At 44.3% G+C, this 18,034-nt stretch overlaps 2 protein-coding genes across 2 annotated transcripts; both read right to left on the bottom strand.

The window, feature by feature from the left end:
* Positions 1-12,496: 12,496 nt before the first annotated feature.
* LOC123083490 (uncharacterized) lies at positions 12,497-14,505 on the bottom strand. Its single transcript, XM_044505523.1, has 4 exons — positions 14,059-14,505; positions 13,890-13,968; positions 13,118-13,261; positions 12,497-12,586 (listed from the first exon to the last, which is right to left on the bottom strand). Exons 1-4 carry the CDS (start codon positions 14,218-14,220, stop codon positions 12,570-12,572), a joined length of 402 nt encoding a protein of 133 aa, XP_044361458.1. The 5' UTR covers positions 14,221-14,505; the 3' UTR covers positions 12,497-12,569.
* Positions 14,506-14,522: 17 nt separating this feature from the next.
* On the bottom strand, positions 14,523-15,486 carry LOC123084457 (GDSL esterase/lipase At2g04020-like). Its single transcript, XM_044506051.1, has 3 exons — positions 14,945-15,486; positions 14,629-14,801; positions 14,523-14,546 (listed from the first exon to the last, which is right to left on the bottom strand). Exons 1-3 carry the CDS (start codon positions 15,246-15,248, stop codon positions 14,523-14,525), a joined length of 501 nt encoding a protein of 166 aa, XP_044361986.1. The 5' UTR covers positions 15,249-15,486.
* Between the last annotated feature and the right edge of the window lie 2,548 nt (positions 15,487-18,034).

Below are 18,034 nucleotides of genomic sequence, written 5' to 3'. Positions count from 1 at the left end.
ACATATATAAATAAAAGGGAGGTTCAACAAGGTCTTAATGTCTCAAAGCAAAATAAAAAACGGCCAGCTCACACAGAGCCACAACGCCAAAAACAAAAGACCCAAAAGCCACAACCGGCTGGCGTAACACAAGATAGGGAAACTAATTGCCTATCCTAGTACATGACCGTCATCCAAACCGGTTGAAGATATCCCACGCTACCATCTCCCACCGGACAGATCCAGTAACCAAACGCTCCCTGGCCTCCGTCGGAGTGAGTAAGGACCACATACGGATCAACGCAGTAGCCCGGAATAAAACCTGCAAGAAATGAATAGTTGTTTTTCTGTTAAAAGCCAAATCATTCCTGCAGTTCCAAATTGCCCATAACAACGCGCATACTCCTACACGAATGTGTCTAGCTGTTTCGGACTCTATCCCAACAAGCCACGTTCCAAATAACGTACAGACCAAATTCGGAGGAGTAATATTAAAGGCAATTTGCACGGTGCGCTACAAGACTCTCGCCAACGGGCAGTCAAAAAAGAGGTGCTTGATCGATCACAGAAACTACACCTAGTAGATCATGTCCAGTTGTGCTTAATCAAATTATCCTTTGTTAAAATTACTTGTTTATGCACAAACCACATAAAAACTTTAATTTTCAAAGGGACTTTGACTTTCCAAACGTGTTTGGAACTTGGGATAACACTAGAATTGATGACATCGATATACATCGACTTGACTGTGAAGTCTTCAGACCTAGTAAGCTTCCAACCTTGTGTACATAAACCCCTTGGTGTCGTGTTAATTGCTGGGTGGGGGTAATTAACTCTTTTAAGCCTGTGTACATAAGTTGGATTTGATGGGAACTGTACAACCTTGTAATTCTGAAAGTGAATCTTTATTCTCTCGTGTTTTCAAACTTTTAGACAGAATCTTGTCAAATGAAAGATTGTCAGCTTCAAAAACGATCTTATATTGTGGGACGGAGGTTGTATTTTCTTCTGTATGTGAATATATACTTATATCTTTTTGAAGCGCTGGCAAAAGCTTTGCCTTATTTTGGGGAAGAAGATACCTAGTGCTGTGCCAAGCAGGTGAAGGAAGTCAATACACCAGAGTGCGTAGAGACAGTATGTTGTAGAGATCATGCCATCTGCTGTAGAACACGCAACTTCATGAAACTGCACCGTTTAACCCGGTTGAATGGTTAGGGTTTTCGCAGGCTGAAACTTCGCTTTATCATATATAACAAGTGGCCAGCATCGATCTGCAACAATCACTCTCGGTCAGATGCATGTAACAGTTCGTAAAGAGATGGCCATATCCATTTGTCAGTCTGAACATTTGCCACACTGAACAAAGTACCGAGTCCCCGCTAGCATCATATAAAATCACGGACTAGTGGTTTTGGCTTTTTTTCCCTAACTGTATAGTCTTTCTAGTTTCTTGGATCCAAAGTGGGCTCCTTATTCGGCTCAAAAAATGAAGCGACTCCTTTTGCAGATAGCGCCGACGAACTAACTGGGGCATGAACCATGGAGGCATTACTAGACGATGGTCTCATCTCTCATGGCCTTCATATTGGCTTGTATCTGTGAAACCATCATTTTGTACACCTATTACCCAATAGAAGCAGCAGTAGCCAGTGGGTCTCATGTTTCTCGCTCTCTCTTACATTCCTGTCCATTTCACTTTTCCTTCCTCGTTCACACACGCATCTACCAGGAGACAAACACTGGGCTACTGCTAATCCCTTCCTTTTTCCTTTTTCTCTAGCTTTTTCCAAGAAGCATCCGCCTCTTCTACAGGCGACACTAGTACCCTGCGAGGCAGCAATTCCTGACACCTGAGCCTAGTTGGCCTGCGGGGCACCTCGTTGGGGCGATGCATTGGTCATGCCCTAAACCGAGGAAAGAACAAAAGCACTGATATCTGATTGTGGAAGCTTGCACGCAGGTAGCTTTCAGGACCCCTCTACATGAGATGGCAGCACACATTCTATTGGAATTGTGTAGAATATTATGTACAAGGCAGGTTGCAGTTGGACTCCGAGTCGTATTGGTTTAGATAGGATATGGAGTGTGTCCTAATAGTATACTTGTATCTTAGACCTCATATAATGTGTGTAGACATACGATGTAACATATGCCAACATGATAGCACCGGTACTTCCTCAAAAAAATAGCACAGGTACACAGGGGAGCCGATGGTGTGTGCCTGCGTATGGATTGCCAGTGTGTGGTATTGTGATGGTGTCATGGAAAGGACCGCTCGTAGTCATGTCCCAGGGATGTGGCCATGTTGGTGAACATCGTTAACAAATCTTGGTGTCGTAAGTGATATCAGAGATAGGTTATATTCAGAGGTTGTGTGAATTGATCGAGGGGATAAAGAGGAATTGGAAGCAGCAGGATCGCGATCGGCGAGTTGCAGTAGCAGGCCCGCACAAGCACTAAGTCAGTCAGTCGGCCAGGAACTAGGTCGATCTGATCGATCCGAAGCCGTGAGGGGCGCTGTGCCGCGGAAGCGCATGGCACATGCTATAGGGGAAAACCTTATTTGCCGCATTATGCGACAAGTTGTCGACGTATCGCATACCTTCGACGGTACATATGGGCCGGTCCAGTTAACTTTTTTTGCGCGATCAATTTCCCGTTTTGGAAACCTTCTGGATGGTTCTTGGTTGGTTTTTGGAACCCTCGAGAAGGTTCCAAGCCGAATTCTCTGGTTTTTTCCTTCTTCTTTCCTTTTTTTGTTTTTCCTTTTATTTTTTTTGTCTTTTGTCTTTCTTTTTTCTATCTATTTTTCTTTTTCTTCTCATTTTTTCAAATTATTAAAAAATGTGTGAAATATTCAAAATTTGTTTGTGTTTCCAAAATGTTCGAAGATTTCAAAAAATGTTCCAGTTTCCAAAATTTTGTTCATGTATTCAAAAAACGTTCTTGTTTTCAAAAAATTGGGATTTTAAAATTGTTCTTCGTTTCAAAATTTATTCTCAATTTTTTTAGAAAAAATCACGCTACGAAAAATTATTTCCTTTTTCGAAAAAAGTTCTGGAATTTCAAATTTTGTTCACAATTTCAGAAAATAGTTCTGGTTTGTAAAAAATTGTTTGTGAGTTCAAAAAGTTGCTGTAATTTTGGACAATTGTTCGGGATTTTTTTAAAAAGTGTCATGTCTGATACTACCATTAGTTCTTTAAGTTTTGCGTTGTATGTCTGTCGTAATAGTCCTTAGGTCTTAGTGGATAGCATAGAGGACGCATCTGTAGGTAGTCGCGGGTTCGATTCCTAGTGATAGCACGCTAGCCTTTTTGTAATTTTCACCCTCACATTCACAGTGCACCACAATGGGCCGACCCAGTCGGGCACACTCTATGCAATGTCGCGTGCATTTGGGTACGTGTGGGCAAACACTCGAGAAAGAGCCCTCGTGTTTGCCGAGTACCCGAGGGTGCCACATGTCCTCGTGGTTTCCCGAGTTTCCCTAGGATGGTACTCGCTAAACATATGTGTTCCGACGTGTCCTCCTCGTGTCACCGGCGATGGTGCTCGTGGCCTAGGTGGGCACTGGCGGAGAGGTATCGATATATTTTTTATCGCCCCTAGCTTGAAGAGATTCTTACAAGACCATTGAAGGGGATCAATTCCTACTTTAAGATTTGGTTAATATGAATTTGGACTCAAATGTATTTGGTCTCCAGATCTAAATCCATATTAACCAAGAAAGAAGAAGAAGAAGGAGAAGAAGAAGAAGAAGAAGAAGAAGAAGAAGAAGAGGATATATATCTAATATACCTATATTAGTGGAAGTAAATACTGGTGTGAATCTGAATATAGGCAGAGGAATTTGAGAAAAGTTTTTGCTTATTTTCCTCTTTATTCTACTTAAGATTTCACTAATATCAATATTTTCTTTATTTTTATACACCTTCTCAAGGGGGTTGCGAATACCTCATGTTTAAAATTTTCTCCATGTATTGGGCATTAGATGTTCTCTTGGAAAATGAATAGGATTTGAACGGACTACCTTAATTCATCCCGTACATACATACAAACTCCTATTTTCTGAACTCTGATGTTGCACGTATGCAAAAAAGTTGTATTCCATCATGTAATGGTTACGCCGTCTGTTAATATAATAAAAAGAACTTGGCATTGTGTTGAAGACTCTGATACTACATCATTCAGATGTCGTATATATTACAATGTAACAAAACATCGACTAGACATCACTAAACATCTCAGATTGATTGTATAAGTGAAGATGACCTAGATACCCCGCAAAAAAAAAGAAGATGACCGATGAAGCATACTTGAAGTAGACGAGATAATTCTAATATATTTCTTAGACTCGTGCATCGTAGTATCATCTATAAAGATATTTATACAAATGCATGCACAAATACATATATAAACGCCATAATACACATAAAATGTCTAGCACATTGTATGTGTTGGACATTGAAATTATATCTACGTATAGCTTTGTTCGTTATGTCTAAATAAATTGAAAATCACTCCATAGATGGATGTATATGATTTTGGCATTTTCTACTTTGTTTAGATTTCAATCACTGGATACTTCAAAAATATATTTTGAACTAAAATTAGAAAACATAACATAATTTTATGATAAAATGATATTCTACTTTAATTATTGCATTTATTATATTGTTATGTTCGTAATGTTTAAATTTTATATATTACCAATGCCGATATGTTGTAAAAAAATTCAAATATAATAAATACTAGTTATTTTTATCATGAGTTGTAAAGATTTAAAAGTGTTTAGTATAAATAGGTTATTGTCGAGTTTAGTGAAGGTTTTCTAGCTAGATTGACATGATGATAAAGGGATCCTGGTGAGACATTTCTTAATTTTATGAATGAGTGATTGTTAGCGACCTCTACTATCAGTTATACGTGGACATGACATCAGCTGCTCTTGGGCTTGGCCTGCTCAGAAGCTACGGGGTCAACCACTGGAGATGGCCTCAGATGGATTCGGTTTGGACGAAACAATGGATTTGGTCGAAGCATTGATTGGTTTAGTATTCACTTGTTCTTCTCCTTCCTCTGATTTGCACTATAATCTTCCGTCTTTCTATAGATGCATTTGTAGTCCTAAAAATGTGACCCGCCCAACCCACCCGCCAAAAGCACTAAGTACCGCACATTCAGTTTTCAGCCCCGCGCATTGCGAAAGATCAAGTCCCGCCGCGGACCAGCATCCTTTCGTCCCTAAATCCATCGCTATCACACTTCTGGATGAATAAACCCTAGCCGTCAAATCCCCCCAAATCTCCCAAATCCACCCTACTTCTTTCGTCCCTAAATCCTTCACCGCCTCTGCCGCCGCCAACCACCATTCCTCCCCACGCATTGTGCCCCGAGGTCGCCCGAGCACCTTAAGCTACTATGTAAGGGCATATTTATCCCCAAGGTGTTTTGGTGATTGATGACAATGCTTTTGCAGACTAATCGTGTGCGTTGAGTTTTTCAGAGATTCATCCTTTGGCACGAGACGATTCCCTCCCCTCATTATTTTATTCAAGACGGTGTAGCTCCTTCGTTTCTCTGTTGGTGGACTAGTTTCGTAGGAGTCACCGTACTATCAAGAGGGGATCCGCTTTGGTAAGGCTAGGGTGGAATCAACACGTACACATCCTTATCACACCCGCTGTTCCTTTTCGCATCATTGGAGCTATCTTTCCTCTCCTTGTCCGCCCTGACCTGTCCCAGCGGTAGTACCGCCGAAGCACGTCAAGCGGTAGTACCGCTCCCCAAGCGGTAGTACTGCTTGCTGTCTTCGGCCGTAGTACCGCTGTGGTTCCGGGCTACTACCGCCTCGACTCGAGACCTCTGTTTTTCGTGTCGGGTTTTGCGGTACTAGTAGCGGCAGTAGTGGCGGTAGTACCGCTCCAAGCGGCAGTACCACCCTTACTTCCGCCGTAGTACCGCTCTGGGCCCAGGTCCTTGCTATCCTCGTTTGCGCGGCAGTACCGCTGGGAGGGAACTGTAGTAGCGTTGGTTCAGCGGTAGTACCGCCCTGCCCAAGCGGTAGTACCGCTCTGTGCGTGGCTGCTTGGGGGAGTAATGGTTGGATTGTTTTCCCCACTATATAAAGGTGTCTTCTTCCCCAAAGTTGACCTACCTCTTCCCCCAAAAGCTCCATTGTTGCTCCAAGCTCCATTTTCGCCCGATCTCTCTCCCTAGCCAATCAAACTTGTTGATTTGGTCGGGATTGATTGAGAAGGCCCCGATCTACACTTCCACCAAGAGAAATTTGATTCCCCCCACTAATCCCTAGCGGATCTTGTTACTCTTGGGTGTTTGAGCACCCTAGACGGTTGAGGTCACCTTGGAGCCATAGTCCATTGTGGTGAAGCTTCGTGGTGTCATTGGGAGCCTCCAATTAAGTTCTGGAGATTGCCCCAACCTTGTTTGTAAAGGTTCGGTCGCCGCCTTCAAGGGCACCAATAGTGGAATCACGGCATCTCGCATTTTGTGAGGGCGTGAGGAGAATACGGTGGCCCTAGTGGCTTCTTGGGGAGCATTGTGCCTCCACACCGCTCTAATGGAGACGTACTTCCCCTTAAAAGGAAGGAACTTCAGTAACACATCCTCGTCTCCACCGGCTCCACTCTTGGTTATCTCGTGCCTTTACTTGTGCAAGCTTATTTGTGTTGTATCCCTTGCTTGCTTATGTGCTAGTTGATATTGCATCATATAGGTTGCTCACATAGTTGCACATCTAGACAACCTACCTTGTTGCAAAGTTTGAATTGATAAAGAAAAGATTAAAAATTCTTAGTTGCCTATTCACCCCCCCTCTAGTCAACTATATCGATCCTTTCAATTGGTATCAGAGCCTCGTCTCTTTATTAAGGACTTTACCGTTCGAAGAGTATGGTTGACACCACAGAAGGTGTGGAGGAGCACTCCGGTGTGAATCCTACCTCGTCTACGGCCGATGGGGGAACTGCGGTCTCTCATGAGGAATTCAATGTGGCTTTAGACACATTGAAAAACTCCATGACGACCGAGGTTGAAAGCATGTTTACTAAATTGATTAGATGTAGGCATGGAAATAGGGGGAGTGTTGTTCTCTCAATGAACTCTCCCTCCCCCCATTATGCATAAATTGATCTAGTCTTTCACATTAACCATTTTTGATGGTACTTGTGCTTCAAGGACGAGTTGTGGCCATGGGTCCAAGGTTAAAATCTTCGCGACGCCACCTCTTGACTCAAACATAGGTGGCCTCGGCCACCGCCCTCTCTTGAAGAGGTGTGTTTTGGCCCTTTGCTAGTGTGTTTGCTGCCGTGTTGGTCTTTCCTCCTTCTTGCCTTTGTTTTTCCATTTCTTTTTTAGCTTAGCCGTTTTGTCTAGTGGCCTGTTTGTTGCTGGGCGGTACTACCGCTGGTGGTGCGCGGTACTACCGCCCACCAGCGCGATAATACCGCTGCGGGCCGGGGTCAGGGGGTTATATCGGGGCAGGGGGAGGTTTCTTCTCCCCCATACCCATTCGCTCGCCCCCCTCGCTCTGTTTCGTCTCTCCAGCAACTGGTCGCCGCGGGAGGGCTCCGGCGGATCTCCTTCTCCGGGGCGTCCCTCTCCATCACCTTCGGTGGAGTCGACCCCCACCTCGTCCTCTTGCCATGGATGCCGGTATTGCCCCGTTCCCTCTCTCTTCTTGTCTAGATTTCCAATCTAGCATCTTAGGGGTAATAGTGGTTGCATCTCTAGATTTTTGGCCAAATCTAGGCTTGAGTAGGATGGAGAAGGCTTCTAGGTGGTTTGGATTAGTGGTTGGTAGAAGTATTTTTTAATTTGGTAGGACGGTAGTGCCAGATCTGACCACGGCAGTATGAAACCGCTGTTTCCCCGTCTCGAGCAGTACTACCGCTCTCTCTGGAGCGGTACTGCCGCTTACAGGTCGCGGTACTACCGCTTGCTACCAAGTTCCATCGTGCTCTTACCATTCAGTGATCCTTTTGTTGTGTTTGGTGGCTTATGCTCGTTCTTTCTGGTTGTTTTGCGTGTTCTTGTGTTTGGTTCCAGGTGATGAACATCCTGGGCATCAGGCTCGACGTATCAACCCCGGTCATGCTACGTCAAAGCGTTACCGCACAATTGAGTCTGCAGGTGGTTCCTCAAGTGCTTCACCTCCACCTCAACTCAAGAAGAAGTCTGCTGTCAAGCCGAAGCAAACTGGCAAAACCGTGCTGCAGATTAATGCCAAGGAGTTCTAGGCAAGGCGTCGCCGCAACCCCTATGAGGCAGACCAAGATCCCACTTTGGTCAACCATCCGTTCTGGAACAGGTTTCAGTTTGCCATATTATTTGATGTGCTCAAGGCCAAGAAGAACCTATATGTTAACGTGCGCTCCATCGACACCGACTAAATGGAGAAGGATCCTGAGTACTTTGGTGAAGCTCTTCGGATGTGCACTCAGCTGAACATTCTCCAAATCATGCAATTCAACAAGGACTATGATGCAGATATTGTGGCTCAATTCTATGCCACTGTCCATCTAGGGACTGATGAGGATAGGTCACTGACTTGGATGACCAATGGCAAGTTGCTTTCTGTCAAATGGAAGGCGTTCATGGAGTTGCTTGGGGTGGAAGATCACGGGCTTGCGTCTCCTGTCGGCTTCCGCCCTCACCGCAACACAACCTCCACTCACAAGCAAGCTCTCTAGCCCTATTGCATGCTGAAGATAAACCCTGAGACTAAGAAGGAAACATATGAGCTGCCTGCCTTTCTGGATATTCTTCATTGTGTCTTTCGTGAGACTCTTTTTCCTCACATCGGGAATCTGGATATGGTTTATTCTTATCTCGTGGACATGCTTCTCTTCTACCAGCGTGAGAAGGAAGAAAACACTGGCGAGTCCCTGGACATCTCTCATGTTATGTGGTCTGAATTCTTATCTGCCATCTCTGAGCATAAGTGCCCGATCTATGGTCCATTCATCATGCTGCTTATTGAGAAGGCCTGGGATCATGTCTATCCCAAGGTTATGCTAGAGACTGGAGAGTTGGTGTCTCATGAGGTCAAGCGTCTGAGGAAGAAGGACAAATAGGGCACTCAGGTCCCTAAGTCTGGGGTTGCATCGTCTGCTGTTGACATGGAGATCGAGGAGGAGGCTGAGGCTGAGGATGATGATGACTATGAGCCTTCTGGGGCAGAGCCCTCTTGGGCAAAGAATCTCAAGCTCAAGATGAAGAAGCTGTTCTGCATGGAGTCTCACGGACAGTACATGACTCATGTGGCTGAGAAGAAGGCCAGGGGTTGTCACAAGGAGCTCATGCGTCAGTTGGGTGCTACCGTTCTCAGTGAATCTGAGGACCATCTTAGTGAGGAGGAGGAGTGGATTCAGCAGCACTGCCCGTGGACAGATTCTGATGCCGAGTAGTTCCCGACCGACGACGGTGGCGAAGACGATCCTGCTGAGATATGATGTTCGCGACCTTGCTATCACCTGGAGCCGTAGCAGCACTCCCTCTCTTTTTGGTGTCTCGATGCCAAAGGGGGAGAGAGTTTAGGGATTTGTGTCGTAATTGTCTGTTTCGCGAGTGTGTCTTCTTTGTGGTGTGCTTTCTCGCCGTTTTCTTTGTTTGGTTTTGTATCAGTGAGACCTAAGTTCCAGACATATGGTGTGAGACATATGCTACCTTATCTTTAGATTATCTTTATCTATGTCTACCTAGCTTATGAGTTGCATGCTTATCCTGTTATTTACTCTTCTTTCATATACCCTGCTTAGGTTGTTGGTCTCTAAAATGTAGGGGGAGCATTGATCCTAGTATGTGTGCCGTGCAGTCCAAAGCACTTATCTAGATAGCACACATCTAGGGGGAGCCCAGCTACATTTTAGGACGGTGGGGTTTTGCACATGTCTTATGTCTTTCCCCGTTTGTGCAAATCCCGTATTGTCATCAATCCACCAAAAAGGGGGAGATTGTGAGGGCATATTTATCCCCAAGGTGTTTTGGTGATTGATGACAATGCTTTTGCAGACTAATCGTGTGCGTTGAGTTTTTCAGAGATTCATCCTTTGGCACGAGACGATTCCCTCCCCTCGATGTTTTATTCAAGACGGTGTAGCTCCTTTGTTTCTCTGTTGGTGGACTAGTTTCGTAGGAGTCATCGTACTATCAAGAGGGGATCCGCTTTGGAAAGGCTAGGGTGGAATCAACACGTACACATCCTTATCACACCCGTTGTTCATTTCTGCATCATTGGAGCTATCTTTCCTCTCCTTGCCTGCCCTGACCTGTCCCAGTGTTAGTACCGTGGTCCTCAGCGGTAGTACCGCCGAAGCACGTCAAGCGATAGTACCGCTCCCCAAGCGGTAGTACCGCTTGCTGTCTTCGGCCGTAGTACCGTTGTGGTTCTGGGCTACTACCGCCTCGACTTGAGACCTCTGTTTTTCGTGTCGGGTTTTGCGGTACTAGTAGCGGCAGTAGTGGCGGTAGTACCACTCCAAGCGGTAGTACCGCCCTTACTTCCGCGGTAGTACCGCTCTGGGCCAGGTCCTTGCTATCCTCGTGTGCACGACAGTACCACTGGGAGGGAACGGTAGTACCGCTTGTTCAGCGGAAGTACCGCCCTGCCCAAGCGGTAGTACCGCTCTGTGGTGGCTGCTTGGGGGTAATGGTTGGATTGTTCCCCCACTATATAAAGGTGTCTTCTTCCCCAAAGTTGACCTACCTCTTCCCTCAAAAGCTCCATTGTTGCTCCAAGCTCCATTTTTGCCCGATCTCTCTCCCTTGCCAATCAAATTTGTTCATTTGGTCTGGATTGGTTGAGAAGGCCCCGATCTACACTTCCACCAAGAGAAATTTCATTCCCCCCACTAATCCCTAGCGGATCTTGTTACTCTTGGGTGTTTGAGCACCCTAGACGGTTGAGGTCACCTCGGAGCCATAGTCCACTCTGGTGAAGCTTCACGGTGTCGTTGGGAGCCTCCAATTAAGTTGTGGAGATTGCCCCAACCTTGTTTGTAAAGGTTCGATCGCCGCCTTCAAAGGCACCAATAGTGGAATCACGGCATCTCGCATTTTGTGAGGGCGTGGGGAGAATACGGTGGCCCTAGTGGCTTATTGGGGAGCATTGTGCCTCCACACCGCTCTAACGGAGACGTACTTCCCCTTAAAAGGAAGGAACTTCGATAACACATCCTCGTCTCCACCGGCTCCACTCTTGGTTATCTCGTGCCTTTACTTGTGCAAGCTTATTTGTGTTGTATCCCTTGCTTGCTTATGTGCTAGTTGATATTGCATCATATAGGTTGCTCACATAGTTGCACATCTAGACAACCTACCTTGTTGCAAAGTTTAAATTGGTAAAGAAAAGATTAAAAATTGTTAGTTGCCTATTCACCACCCCTCTAGTCAACTATATCGATCCTTTCAATTGGTATCAGAGCCTCATCTCTTTATTAAGGACTTTACCGTCTGAAGAGTATGGTTGACACCACAAACGGTGTGGAGGAGCACTCCGGTGTGAATCCTACCTCGTCTACGCCCGATGGGGGAACCGCGGTCTCTCATGAGGAATTCAATGTGGCTTTAGACACATTGAAAAACTCCATGACGACCGAGGTTGAAAGCATGTTTACTAAATTCCTAGAAGGACTTAAACTGTCTACCTCGCCGATGAAAGTGGGTAATCCCACTAACAAGGTGATGGATGCTAGCTCCGACAAGGGGGAAGCTAACAGTGAAAAGGGTCCTTCTACTAGTGGTAGAAATGGCACCGACATCTATGCCCATGTGGAACCTCCAACACTACAAGAAATATGTCAACTTGTGACCTTGACTATTGGTCACTAAAAGGTCAGTGTTTTTCATTTGTGACCTTTTTGTGACCAAAAACAGAAGGTCAAAAGCTAAGGGTCGTTAACTGACTATAGCGACCTTCTCTGTGAGAAGGTCGTGGACGTTTACGACCAAAATATTCCTACTGTGGCGTTTTGGTCACTAGCAACCTCCCCAGGCCACGTAGGCATCCAGCGTGGCAAGCTGATGTGGCACAAGATTCAGCCCGGTCCGATTCGGCGTTTTACATGGGCCGAGCCCATTAATTCATCCTTTTTAATATTTATTTTTCCTATTAATTTTTGCTAGCTACATGGGCTGGCCCAGCAATTCGGCCTTTTTATTTCTAGATGCGGCCTTTTACAGGGTATGATCTTTTATTTTTTGCCATTTTATTCCACTGTTTTACATTTGTCCCAAGAGTTTCAGTTTTTCTTTTTCTTAGAAGATTGGTCCCAATTGTCAGTTTCTTGTAATAGGACCCGGTTGTCAGGGTCAAGTTCTTTAGATTTCATTTCATAGTAAATAAGTAATAAATATCTAAATCAGCACTGGCAAAATACACTGCTTGAAATAGTAGCTAGAATGGCAATCACAGTATTACAACGTGAATACATTTTTTGTGGGTAAACACGGACAAATACAATGGCAATGACAGTATTACAAGCTCTACTGCTTCTGTCGACCTTCTTCAACATGGACCTCCTTCAGTCCTTCTCCTTCTCCTTTCAACCTTCTTTTGCATGGAGCTACTGTGAGAGGAAATCTACAGTTAAGAACAAAATACGTATATAAGCAGTTGGGTACATATCACTTTGGAAAGCACAAGATATCATTTGGCTGGACATGAATATCACTTGTGCATGGGACAGTAAAAGGAATTACAACTAAACAACAATTCAGCATGAATTGGTAAAATGAACTGGCAAAGATATGAGATGGGTGCAAGGTAATCTCCCTTACTGAATTATCCATTTGGCTGACATGTTATGACAGGCTTCATGGTCAGGCTTTTAAGTTTTAACACAGGCCATAACTAACTGTTCCACCATAAGTACATGAAGTCTAATCACTAGACGCTAAACATATAACTAAGACTGTCCTTCATAAGGTACTACATGAAAAGATATAGTTATACGATACTGGAATGTGGTGAGAATTGCTAAGAACTCTACTTGTCTATGAGACTTCTTCCCACCCTCTCCTAAATACACCATCTGACAGGAGACATTACTCAAAAATTATTTTGTTCCTTTTTCACACTCTACACCCAAACAGAGAGCAAAACAATGCAAACCTTTATGAATGCGATGTAGATAGTACAATTCAGTGTAAATCCAGAAACACCGAAGCAAACCGTAGCAGGTAGTCCACCAGAACCTTCTTCCTCTTTGGTTGCACCAGCGGCGTCTGCAGATCCGCCATGGCCGGAGGCTGACTTCTGAAATGAAAAAGAGCACAATGAGATGTTAGCTTTGCCATGATGATATAGTAGTAACAGGGAAGCATACCAGGGATAAACTGTACACAGGGAAGGCGATAAATAACAAAAGCAGCAGTAACACATTCTCATGACAACCAGGACATAACCATCCCAATTCCATTTTACCATGCACTGTATAGTTTAAAACTGAAGCATATCAAGAAGAAATTGTACACAGGCAAGGTTGAAAAGAAGAACAGAACATTGTATCTTGCGGGCATGCAACAAGCTGTGCGGGCATATATAGTAAATCAACATTGTATCTTGCAAGTCAACAGTTATCACAGAGAACAAGATACCATAAGATGAATGATGGCACTCAAATTCTAATCTCACATAGATATATTTGAAGTCCAGTTGGTTCTCATAAGCAAGTGTTCTCAGGTTTGCCTTAACATGATAGGTTAACTTATACTTAACTGTGAGCAAACAGTACATAACAAAATCATGGATTTGACTTCAAATAACCAAGAGACTAATTAATGTGTTACTGCCTGATACTGTCGACCAGAAAAGCAAAAGCAACAAACAATATCCTGCATATCAGTGGATTCACTCAGTGGAAACAAGGTGACAAACTAGGCACCTGCAAGGAAGAGGAGCAGAGCAGGTCCTTGATGGCCAACTAGATGCGTCCCTCCTTCTGCCCCTCGAGGATGGGTGACCTACAGTAACAACTATGTTATACAACCCAGGATCGAATGTAGCACATACTATTGTTTCTGAACTTAATCGTGGCAGTCTTTTATCATTACCCAGTCCCCGACAACAAATAAGCTCACTAAAACAGCATTGTTGAGATCTCTTTTGACTTTAAGGACGTATCCATCAAGACATGCAAGTCCCAAGCTCCACAGTGCTTGCAATCCCATCGACGCAATCAGATAGCTGAAACTCAAAAGAGACAAAGAGCTCATTACAAAACTGAAATGCCATTAGCAGTAGAAATTTTAAAAGGGGAATGATGTGTTAATACAAGTCTGGAAACAAGCCATGATTGCACTAAATTTGTAGCTGAATCTAGGAATTACCACCACCATGCTCTCAGCCATTAGTTTTGGACATCACTCACCCGTGCAAGAGCACGCTTGTACTAAAATCACCACTCATTACAAGTCCAAACCTACATATTTCCTCAAGCACATGTCTCACATGACAGTGATGGTTAACTTAGATTCTCTAACCAAATATCTCAATAATTTGGTTGACTACTCACTGATTAGCAAAGCCCCTCATGATTAAACTATCCATCGCTCACAGATTAACAGACTAGTAGATGGTACTCCGCCCAGGAAAAAACCTCTCAAACAAGACAGGCAGGTTACCATGACGGCGAGGGAGGCGGCGGCAAGCGCGGCCTGGCCGAGCCGCAGGCAGAGCCCACCCCACGTCCCAGGCCTCCCCGCCAGCTCCCTTCTCTTGAGGCCAACACCGCCGCTGCCGATGCGCATGCTCTGCTCCAGGTACGTAGGCACGAAGGGAAGCCCCATCTTCTCCGCTGTGGTACAACAACAAAAGGGATCAGAAATCAAGAGAAGGGAAACTAGGAACATCACATGGGGCTACCATATTCCTGCGGATTCAGACCACAGCAGCGACAGAAGATTACACGGAGCAGAGACGAGGTCGTGAGCGACGCACCGAGGTAGTCGACGGGGATGCGGCCATTGGAGAAGCGTCCTGTGGGGCGGTGGGTGTCGAAGTCCCGCCCGTAGGGCTCGCGATCGGCGCGGGCGAGCGTGCCGAGGTAGTTGTTGGTGCCGACGTCGAATGTGGAGTCACCGATGACGAAGAGCGCGGGGACGAGCGGGGTGGGTCGGGTGAGGAGCACCAAATCTCGATGGAGACGGTGCAGCGGCGAGAGGAGAGCCCGGTGGAACTGCTCGATCGAGATGGGCGCCGCCCTGATCCCGGATCCGGCGGCCTCTAGCCTCGCCGTCACCATCGCTGGTGGCTGATATAGCTGGATTACCCGCGGCCAGAGATGACAGAGCCGGCGTCGTGGTTGGTGACGACGAAGGAGAAGACGATGAAGACAAGCCGGCGTCGCGTCCGGTGGCTCAGCCAGATGCCGCCGCGTCCGGGGTCTAGGACGACGAGGGAGAGGACCAGGACCCCCACTCGCGGTCGGTGGTGGCGAACATGTCCACGACGGCCTCCATCTCGGGCCAGTTGGATCTGGGAGTGGGGAAGGGAGGGATCTGGATCGGGAGCGCGATGGGGAGGGCCGAGCGGTGACCATGTGGGGGAACGCCGGAGGGGGCGGCGGCGCGTTGAGATCCAAAGGGAGGGAGTGAGGTTGGGGGCGGCGGCGGGGGATCCAGAAGGAGGAGTGGTGTGCGGCGGCGGTGGATCCAGAGAGAGGGAGAGGGTGAGAGCGCTAGGGTTCGCTGCGCGGGGAGAGAGTGGAGTGGTGTGCGGTGGGTTTTTTTCGAGGGGTAGCTCGCGGTGGGTGAGGTGAGGGCCGTTGGATCTAGGAGGATCCGACGGTGGTTTATCCATGATCCGCGTGAGAGGCCTTTGGACCAATCAGAACGTAGTATACATGTATGATATTTTGACCATTTAAATTGGTCATAATTGACTAAAAGTAAGGTGCTAAATCATGTTAGCTATTTTATTATGACCTGAAAATATAAAAAAGAACTTCTCATTGTGTCAGCAAATTTGGCTATAGTTTTCAGGAATAATCACAAATTGAAATAAGACAAATATTTTTTTAAAGAGTTATGAGAAATGAGTTCTCTTAAATCATTTTTTCATTTTTCGAGTATCCAAAATGAGTTTTTTTTAAGGACCTATAATATATTTGTTGCAAAATTGGACCAAATCAATTTTCTAAAATACTAGGACATATTTAATGCACAATTGGCCAAATGGTTGGGTGTCAAAAGATTTGATCCACCTCTGGTGAAAAAGACAAATTTCCGCCGATTCAGTTGGAAGCGGGTCAAATTTGAACTGTGGCTGCCTCATAATTTGCTTTTTATTTTTTCCAAAAATCATTTCTAGGTACATAAGTATCTATTTTATCAGAGGAACACCAAAAAAATTCCAAGATTCAACCACTAGCTAGGAACGGTCATTCCCGCCGTTTTGACCGCATTTTGAAACGGCCATAAAAAATTCAAAAAAAAATAAAAAAATTGGGAAACCTTCGCATTGTATCATAATATGTGGCCAAGTTCCCAGGAAAAATAACAAACTTGTAATACGGCAATTATTATAAAAAAAGTGTTCTCGGAAACGAGCTATCATCTGTGAAGATTCATGGCTTTCAAGCCAAATGATCAATCTTATGGCCACATTCATGGCATAGTTTGTTCAAATAATGTCATATTTTGCACAAGTTTACATCTTAGATTGGCAAACAACATTGACAAAGGGAGTTTTTATTTCTTTTGCATGAAAAAACAATTTTCCATTTTTTGAGTGCCCAAAATAGTTTGCTCCTTATTTTTTTCAAAAATTATTTCTAGGTACATAAGTATCTATTTAATCAGAGAAACACCAAAAAAATCCAAGATTCAACCACTAGCAAGGAACGGTCATTCCCGCCGTTTAGATCACATTTTGAAACGGGCATAAAAAATTCAAAAAAAAATCAAAAAATTGGAAAACCTTCGGATTGTGTCATCATATGTGACCAAGTTTACAGGAAAAAAAATAAACTTGTAATACGGAAATTATTTTTAAAAAGTGTTCTCAAAAATGAGCTATCATTTGTGAAGATTCATGGCTTTCAAGCCAAATGATCAATCTTATGGCCACATTCGTGGCATAGTTTGTTCAAATGATCTCATATTGTGCACAAGGGTGCATATTGGAATGGAAAACAATGTTGCCTAAGGAAGTTTTCATTTTCTTTGGACGAAAAAACCATTTTTCATTTTCTGAGTGCCCTAAAGGAGGTTTTTTTGTGAAGGACCTCCCAAATAATTGTTGCAAAATTGGACCAAATCAATTTTCTAAAATACTAGGACATATTTAATGCACAATTGACAAAATGGTAGGGTGCAAAAAGTTTTGGTCCACCTCTCATGAAAAAGACAAATTTCCGCCGATTCAGTTGGAAGCGGGTCAAATTTGAACTGCAGCTGCCTCATAGTTTGCTCTTTATTTTTTCCAAAAATCATTTCTAGGTAAATAAGTATCTATTTAATCATAGAAACACCAAAAAAATCCAAGATTCAACCACTAGCTAGGAACGGTCAAGCCCGCCGTTTTGACCGCATTTTGAAACGGGCATAAATTTTTTAAAAAAAATCAAAAAATTGGAAAACCTTCGCATTATGTCATTATATGTGACCAAGTTTCCAGGAAAAATAATAAACTTGTAATACGGTAATTATTTTAAAAAAGTGTTCTCAGAAATGAGCTATCATGCGTGAAGATTCATGGCTTTCAAGCCAAATGATCAATCTTATGGCCACATTCATGGCATAGTTTTTTCAAATGATCTCATATTGTGCACAAGGGTACATATTGGAATTCCAAACAATGTTGCCTAAGGAAGTTTTCATTTTCTTTGCACCGAAATTTCATTTTTCATTTTCGAGTGCCCAAAAGGAGGTTTTTTTTGTGAAGGAACTACCAAATAATTGTTGCAGAAATGGACCAAATCAATTTTATAAAATACTAGGCCATATATAATGCACAATTGACAAAATGGTTGGGTGAAAAAAGTTTTGATCCACCTCTGGTGAAAAAGACAAATTGCCGTCGATTCAG

The sequence above is a fragment of the Triticum aestivum genome, chromosome 4A, assembly GCF_018294505.1.
Source record: "Triticum aestivum cultivar Chinese Spring chromosome 4A, IWGSC CS RefSeq v2.1, whole genome shotgun sequence".
Taxonomy (NCBI): Eukaryota; Viridiplantae; Streptophyta; class Magnoliopsida; order Poales; family Poaceae; genus Triticum; species Triticum aestivum.
This window is presented reverse-complemented; position numbering and strand designations above follow the sequence as displayed.

What these genes read in the sequence shown, in the direction of transcription:
- LOC123084457 (XM_044506051.1), bottom strand. Translation starts at nt 15,248, where the DNA reads ATGGTGACGGCGAGGCTAGAGGCCGCCGGATCCGGGATCAGGGCGGCG. An exon ending in CATCCCCGTCGACTACCTCG is followed by an intron (nt 14,802 to 14,944) that starts GTGCGTCGCTCA and finishes GTTGTACCACAG; the next exon opens with CGGAGAAGATGGGGCTTCCC. An exon ending in CCGCCTCCCTCGCCGTCATG is followed by an intron (nt 14,547 to 14,628) that starts GTAACCTGCCTG and finishes AGCGATGGATAG; the next exon opens with TTTAATCATGAGGGGCTTTG.
- LOC123083490 (XM_044505523.1), bottom strand. Translation starts at nt 14,220, where the DNA reads ATGAGCTCTTTGTCTCTTTTGAGTTTCAGCTATCTGATTGCGTCGATG. An exon ending in TATTTGTTGTCGGGGACTGG is followed by an intron (nt 13,969 to 14,058) that starts GTAATGATAAAA and finishes TTGTTACTGTAG; the next exon opens with GTCACCCATCCTCGAGGGGC. An exon ending in TCTGCTCCTCTTCCTTGCAG is followed by an intron (nt 13,262 to 13,889) that starts GTGCCTAGTTTG and finishes TTTTCATTTCAG; the next exon opens with AAGTCAGCCTCCGGCCATGG.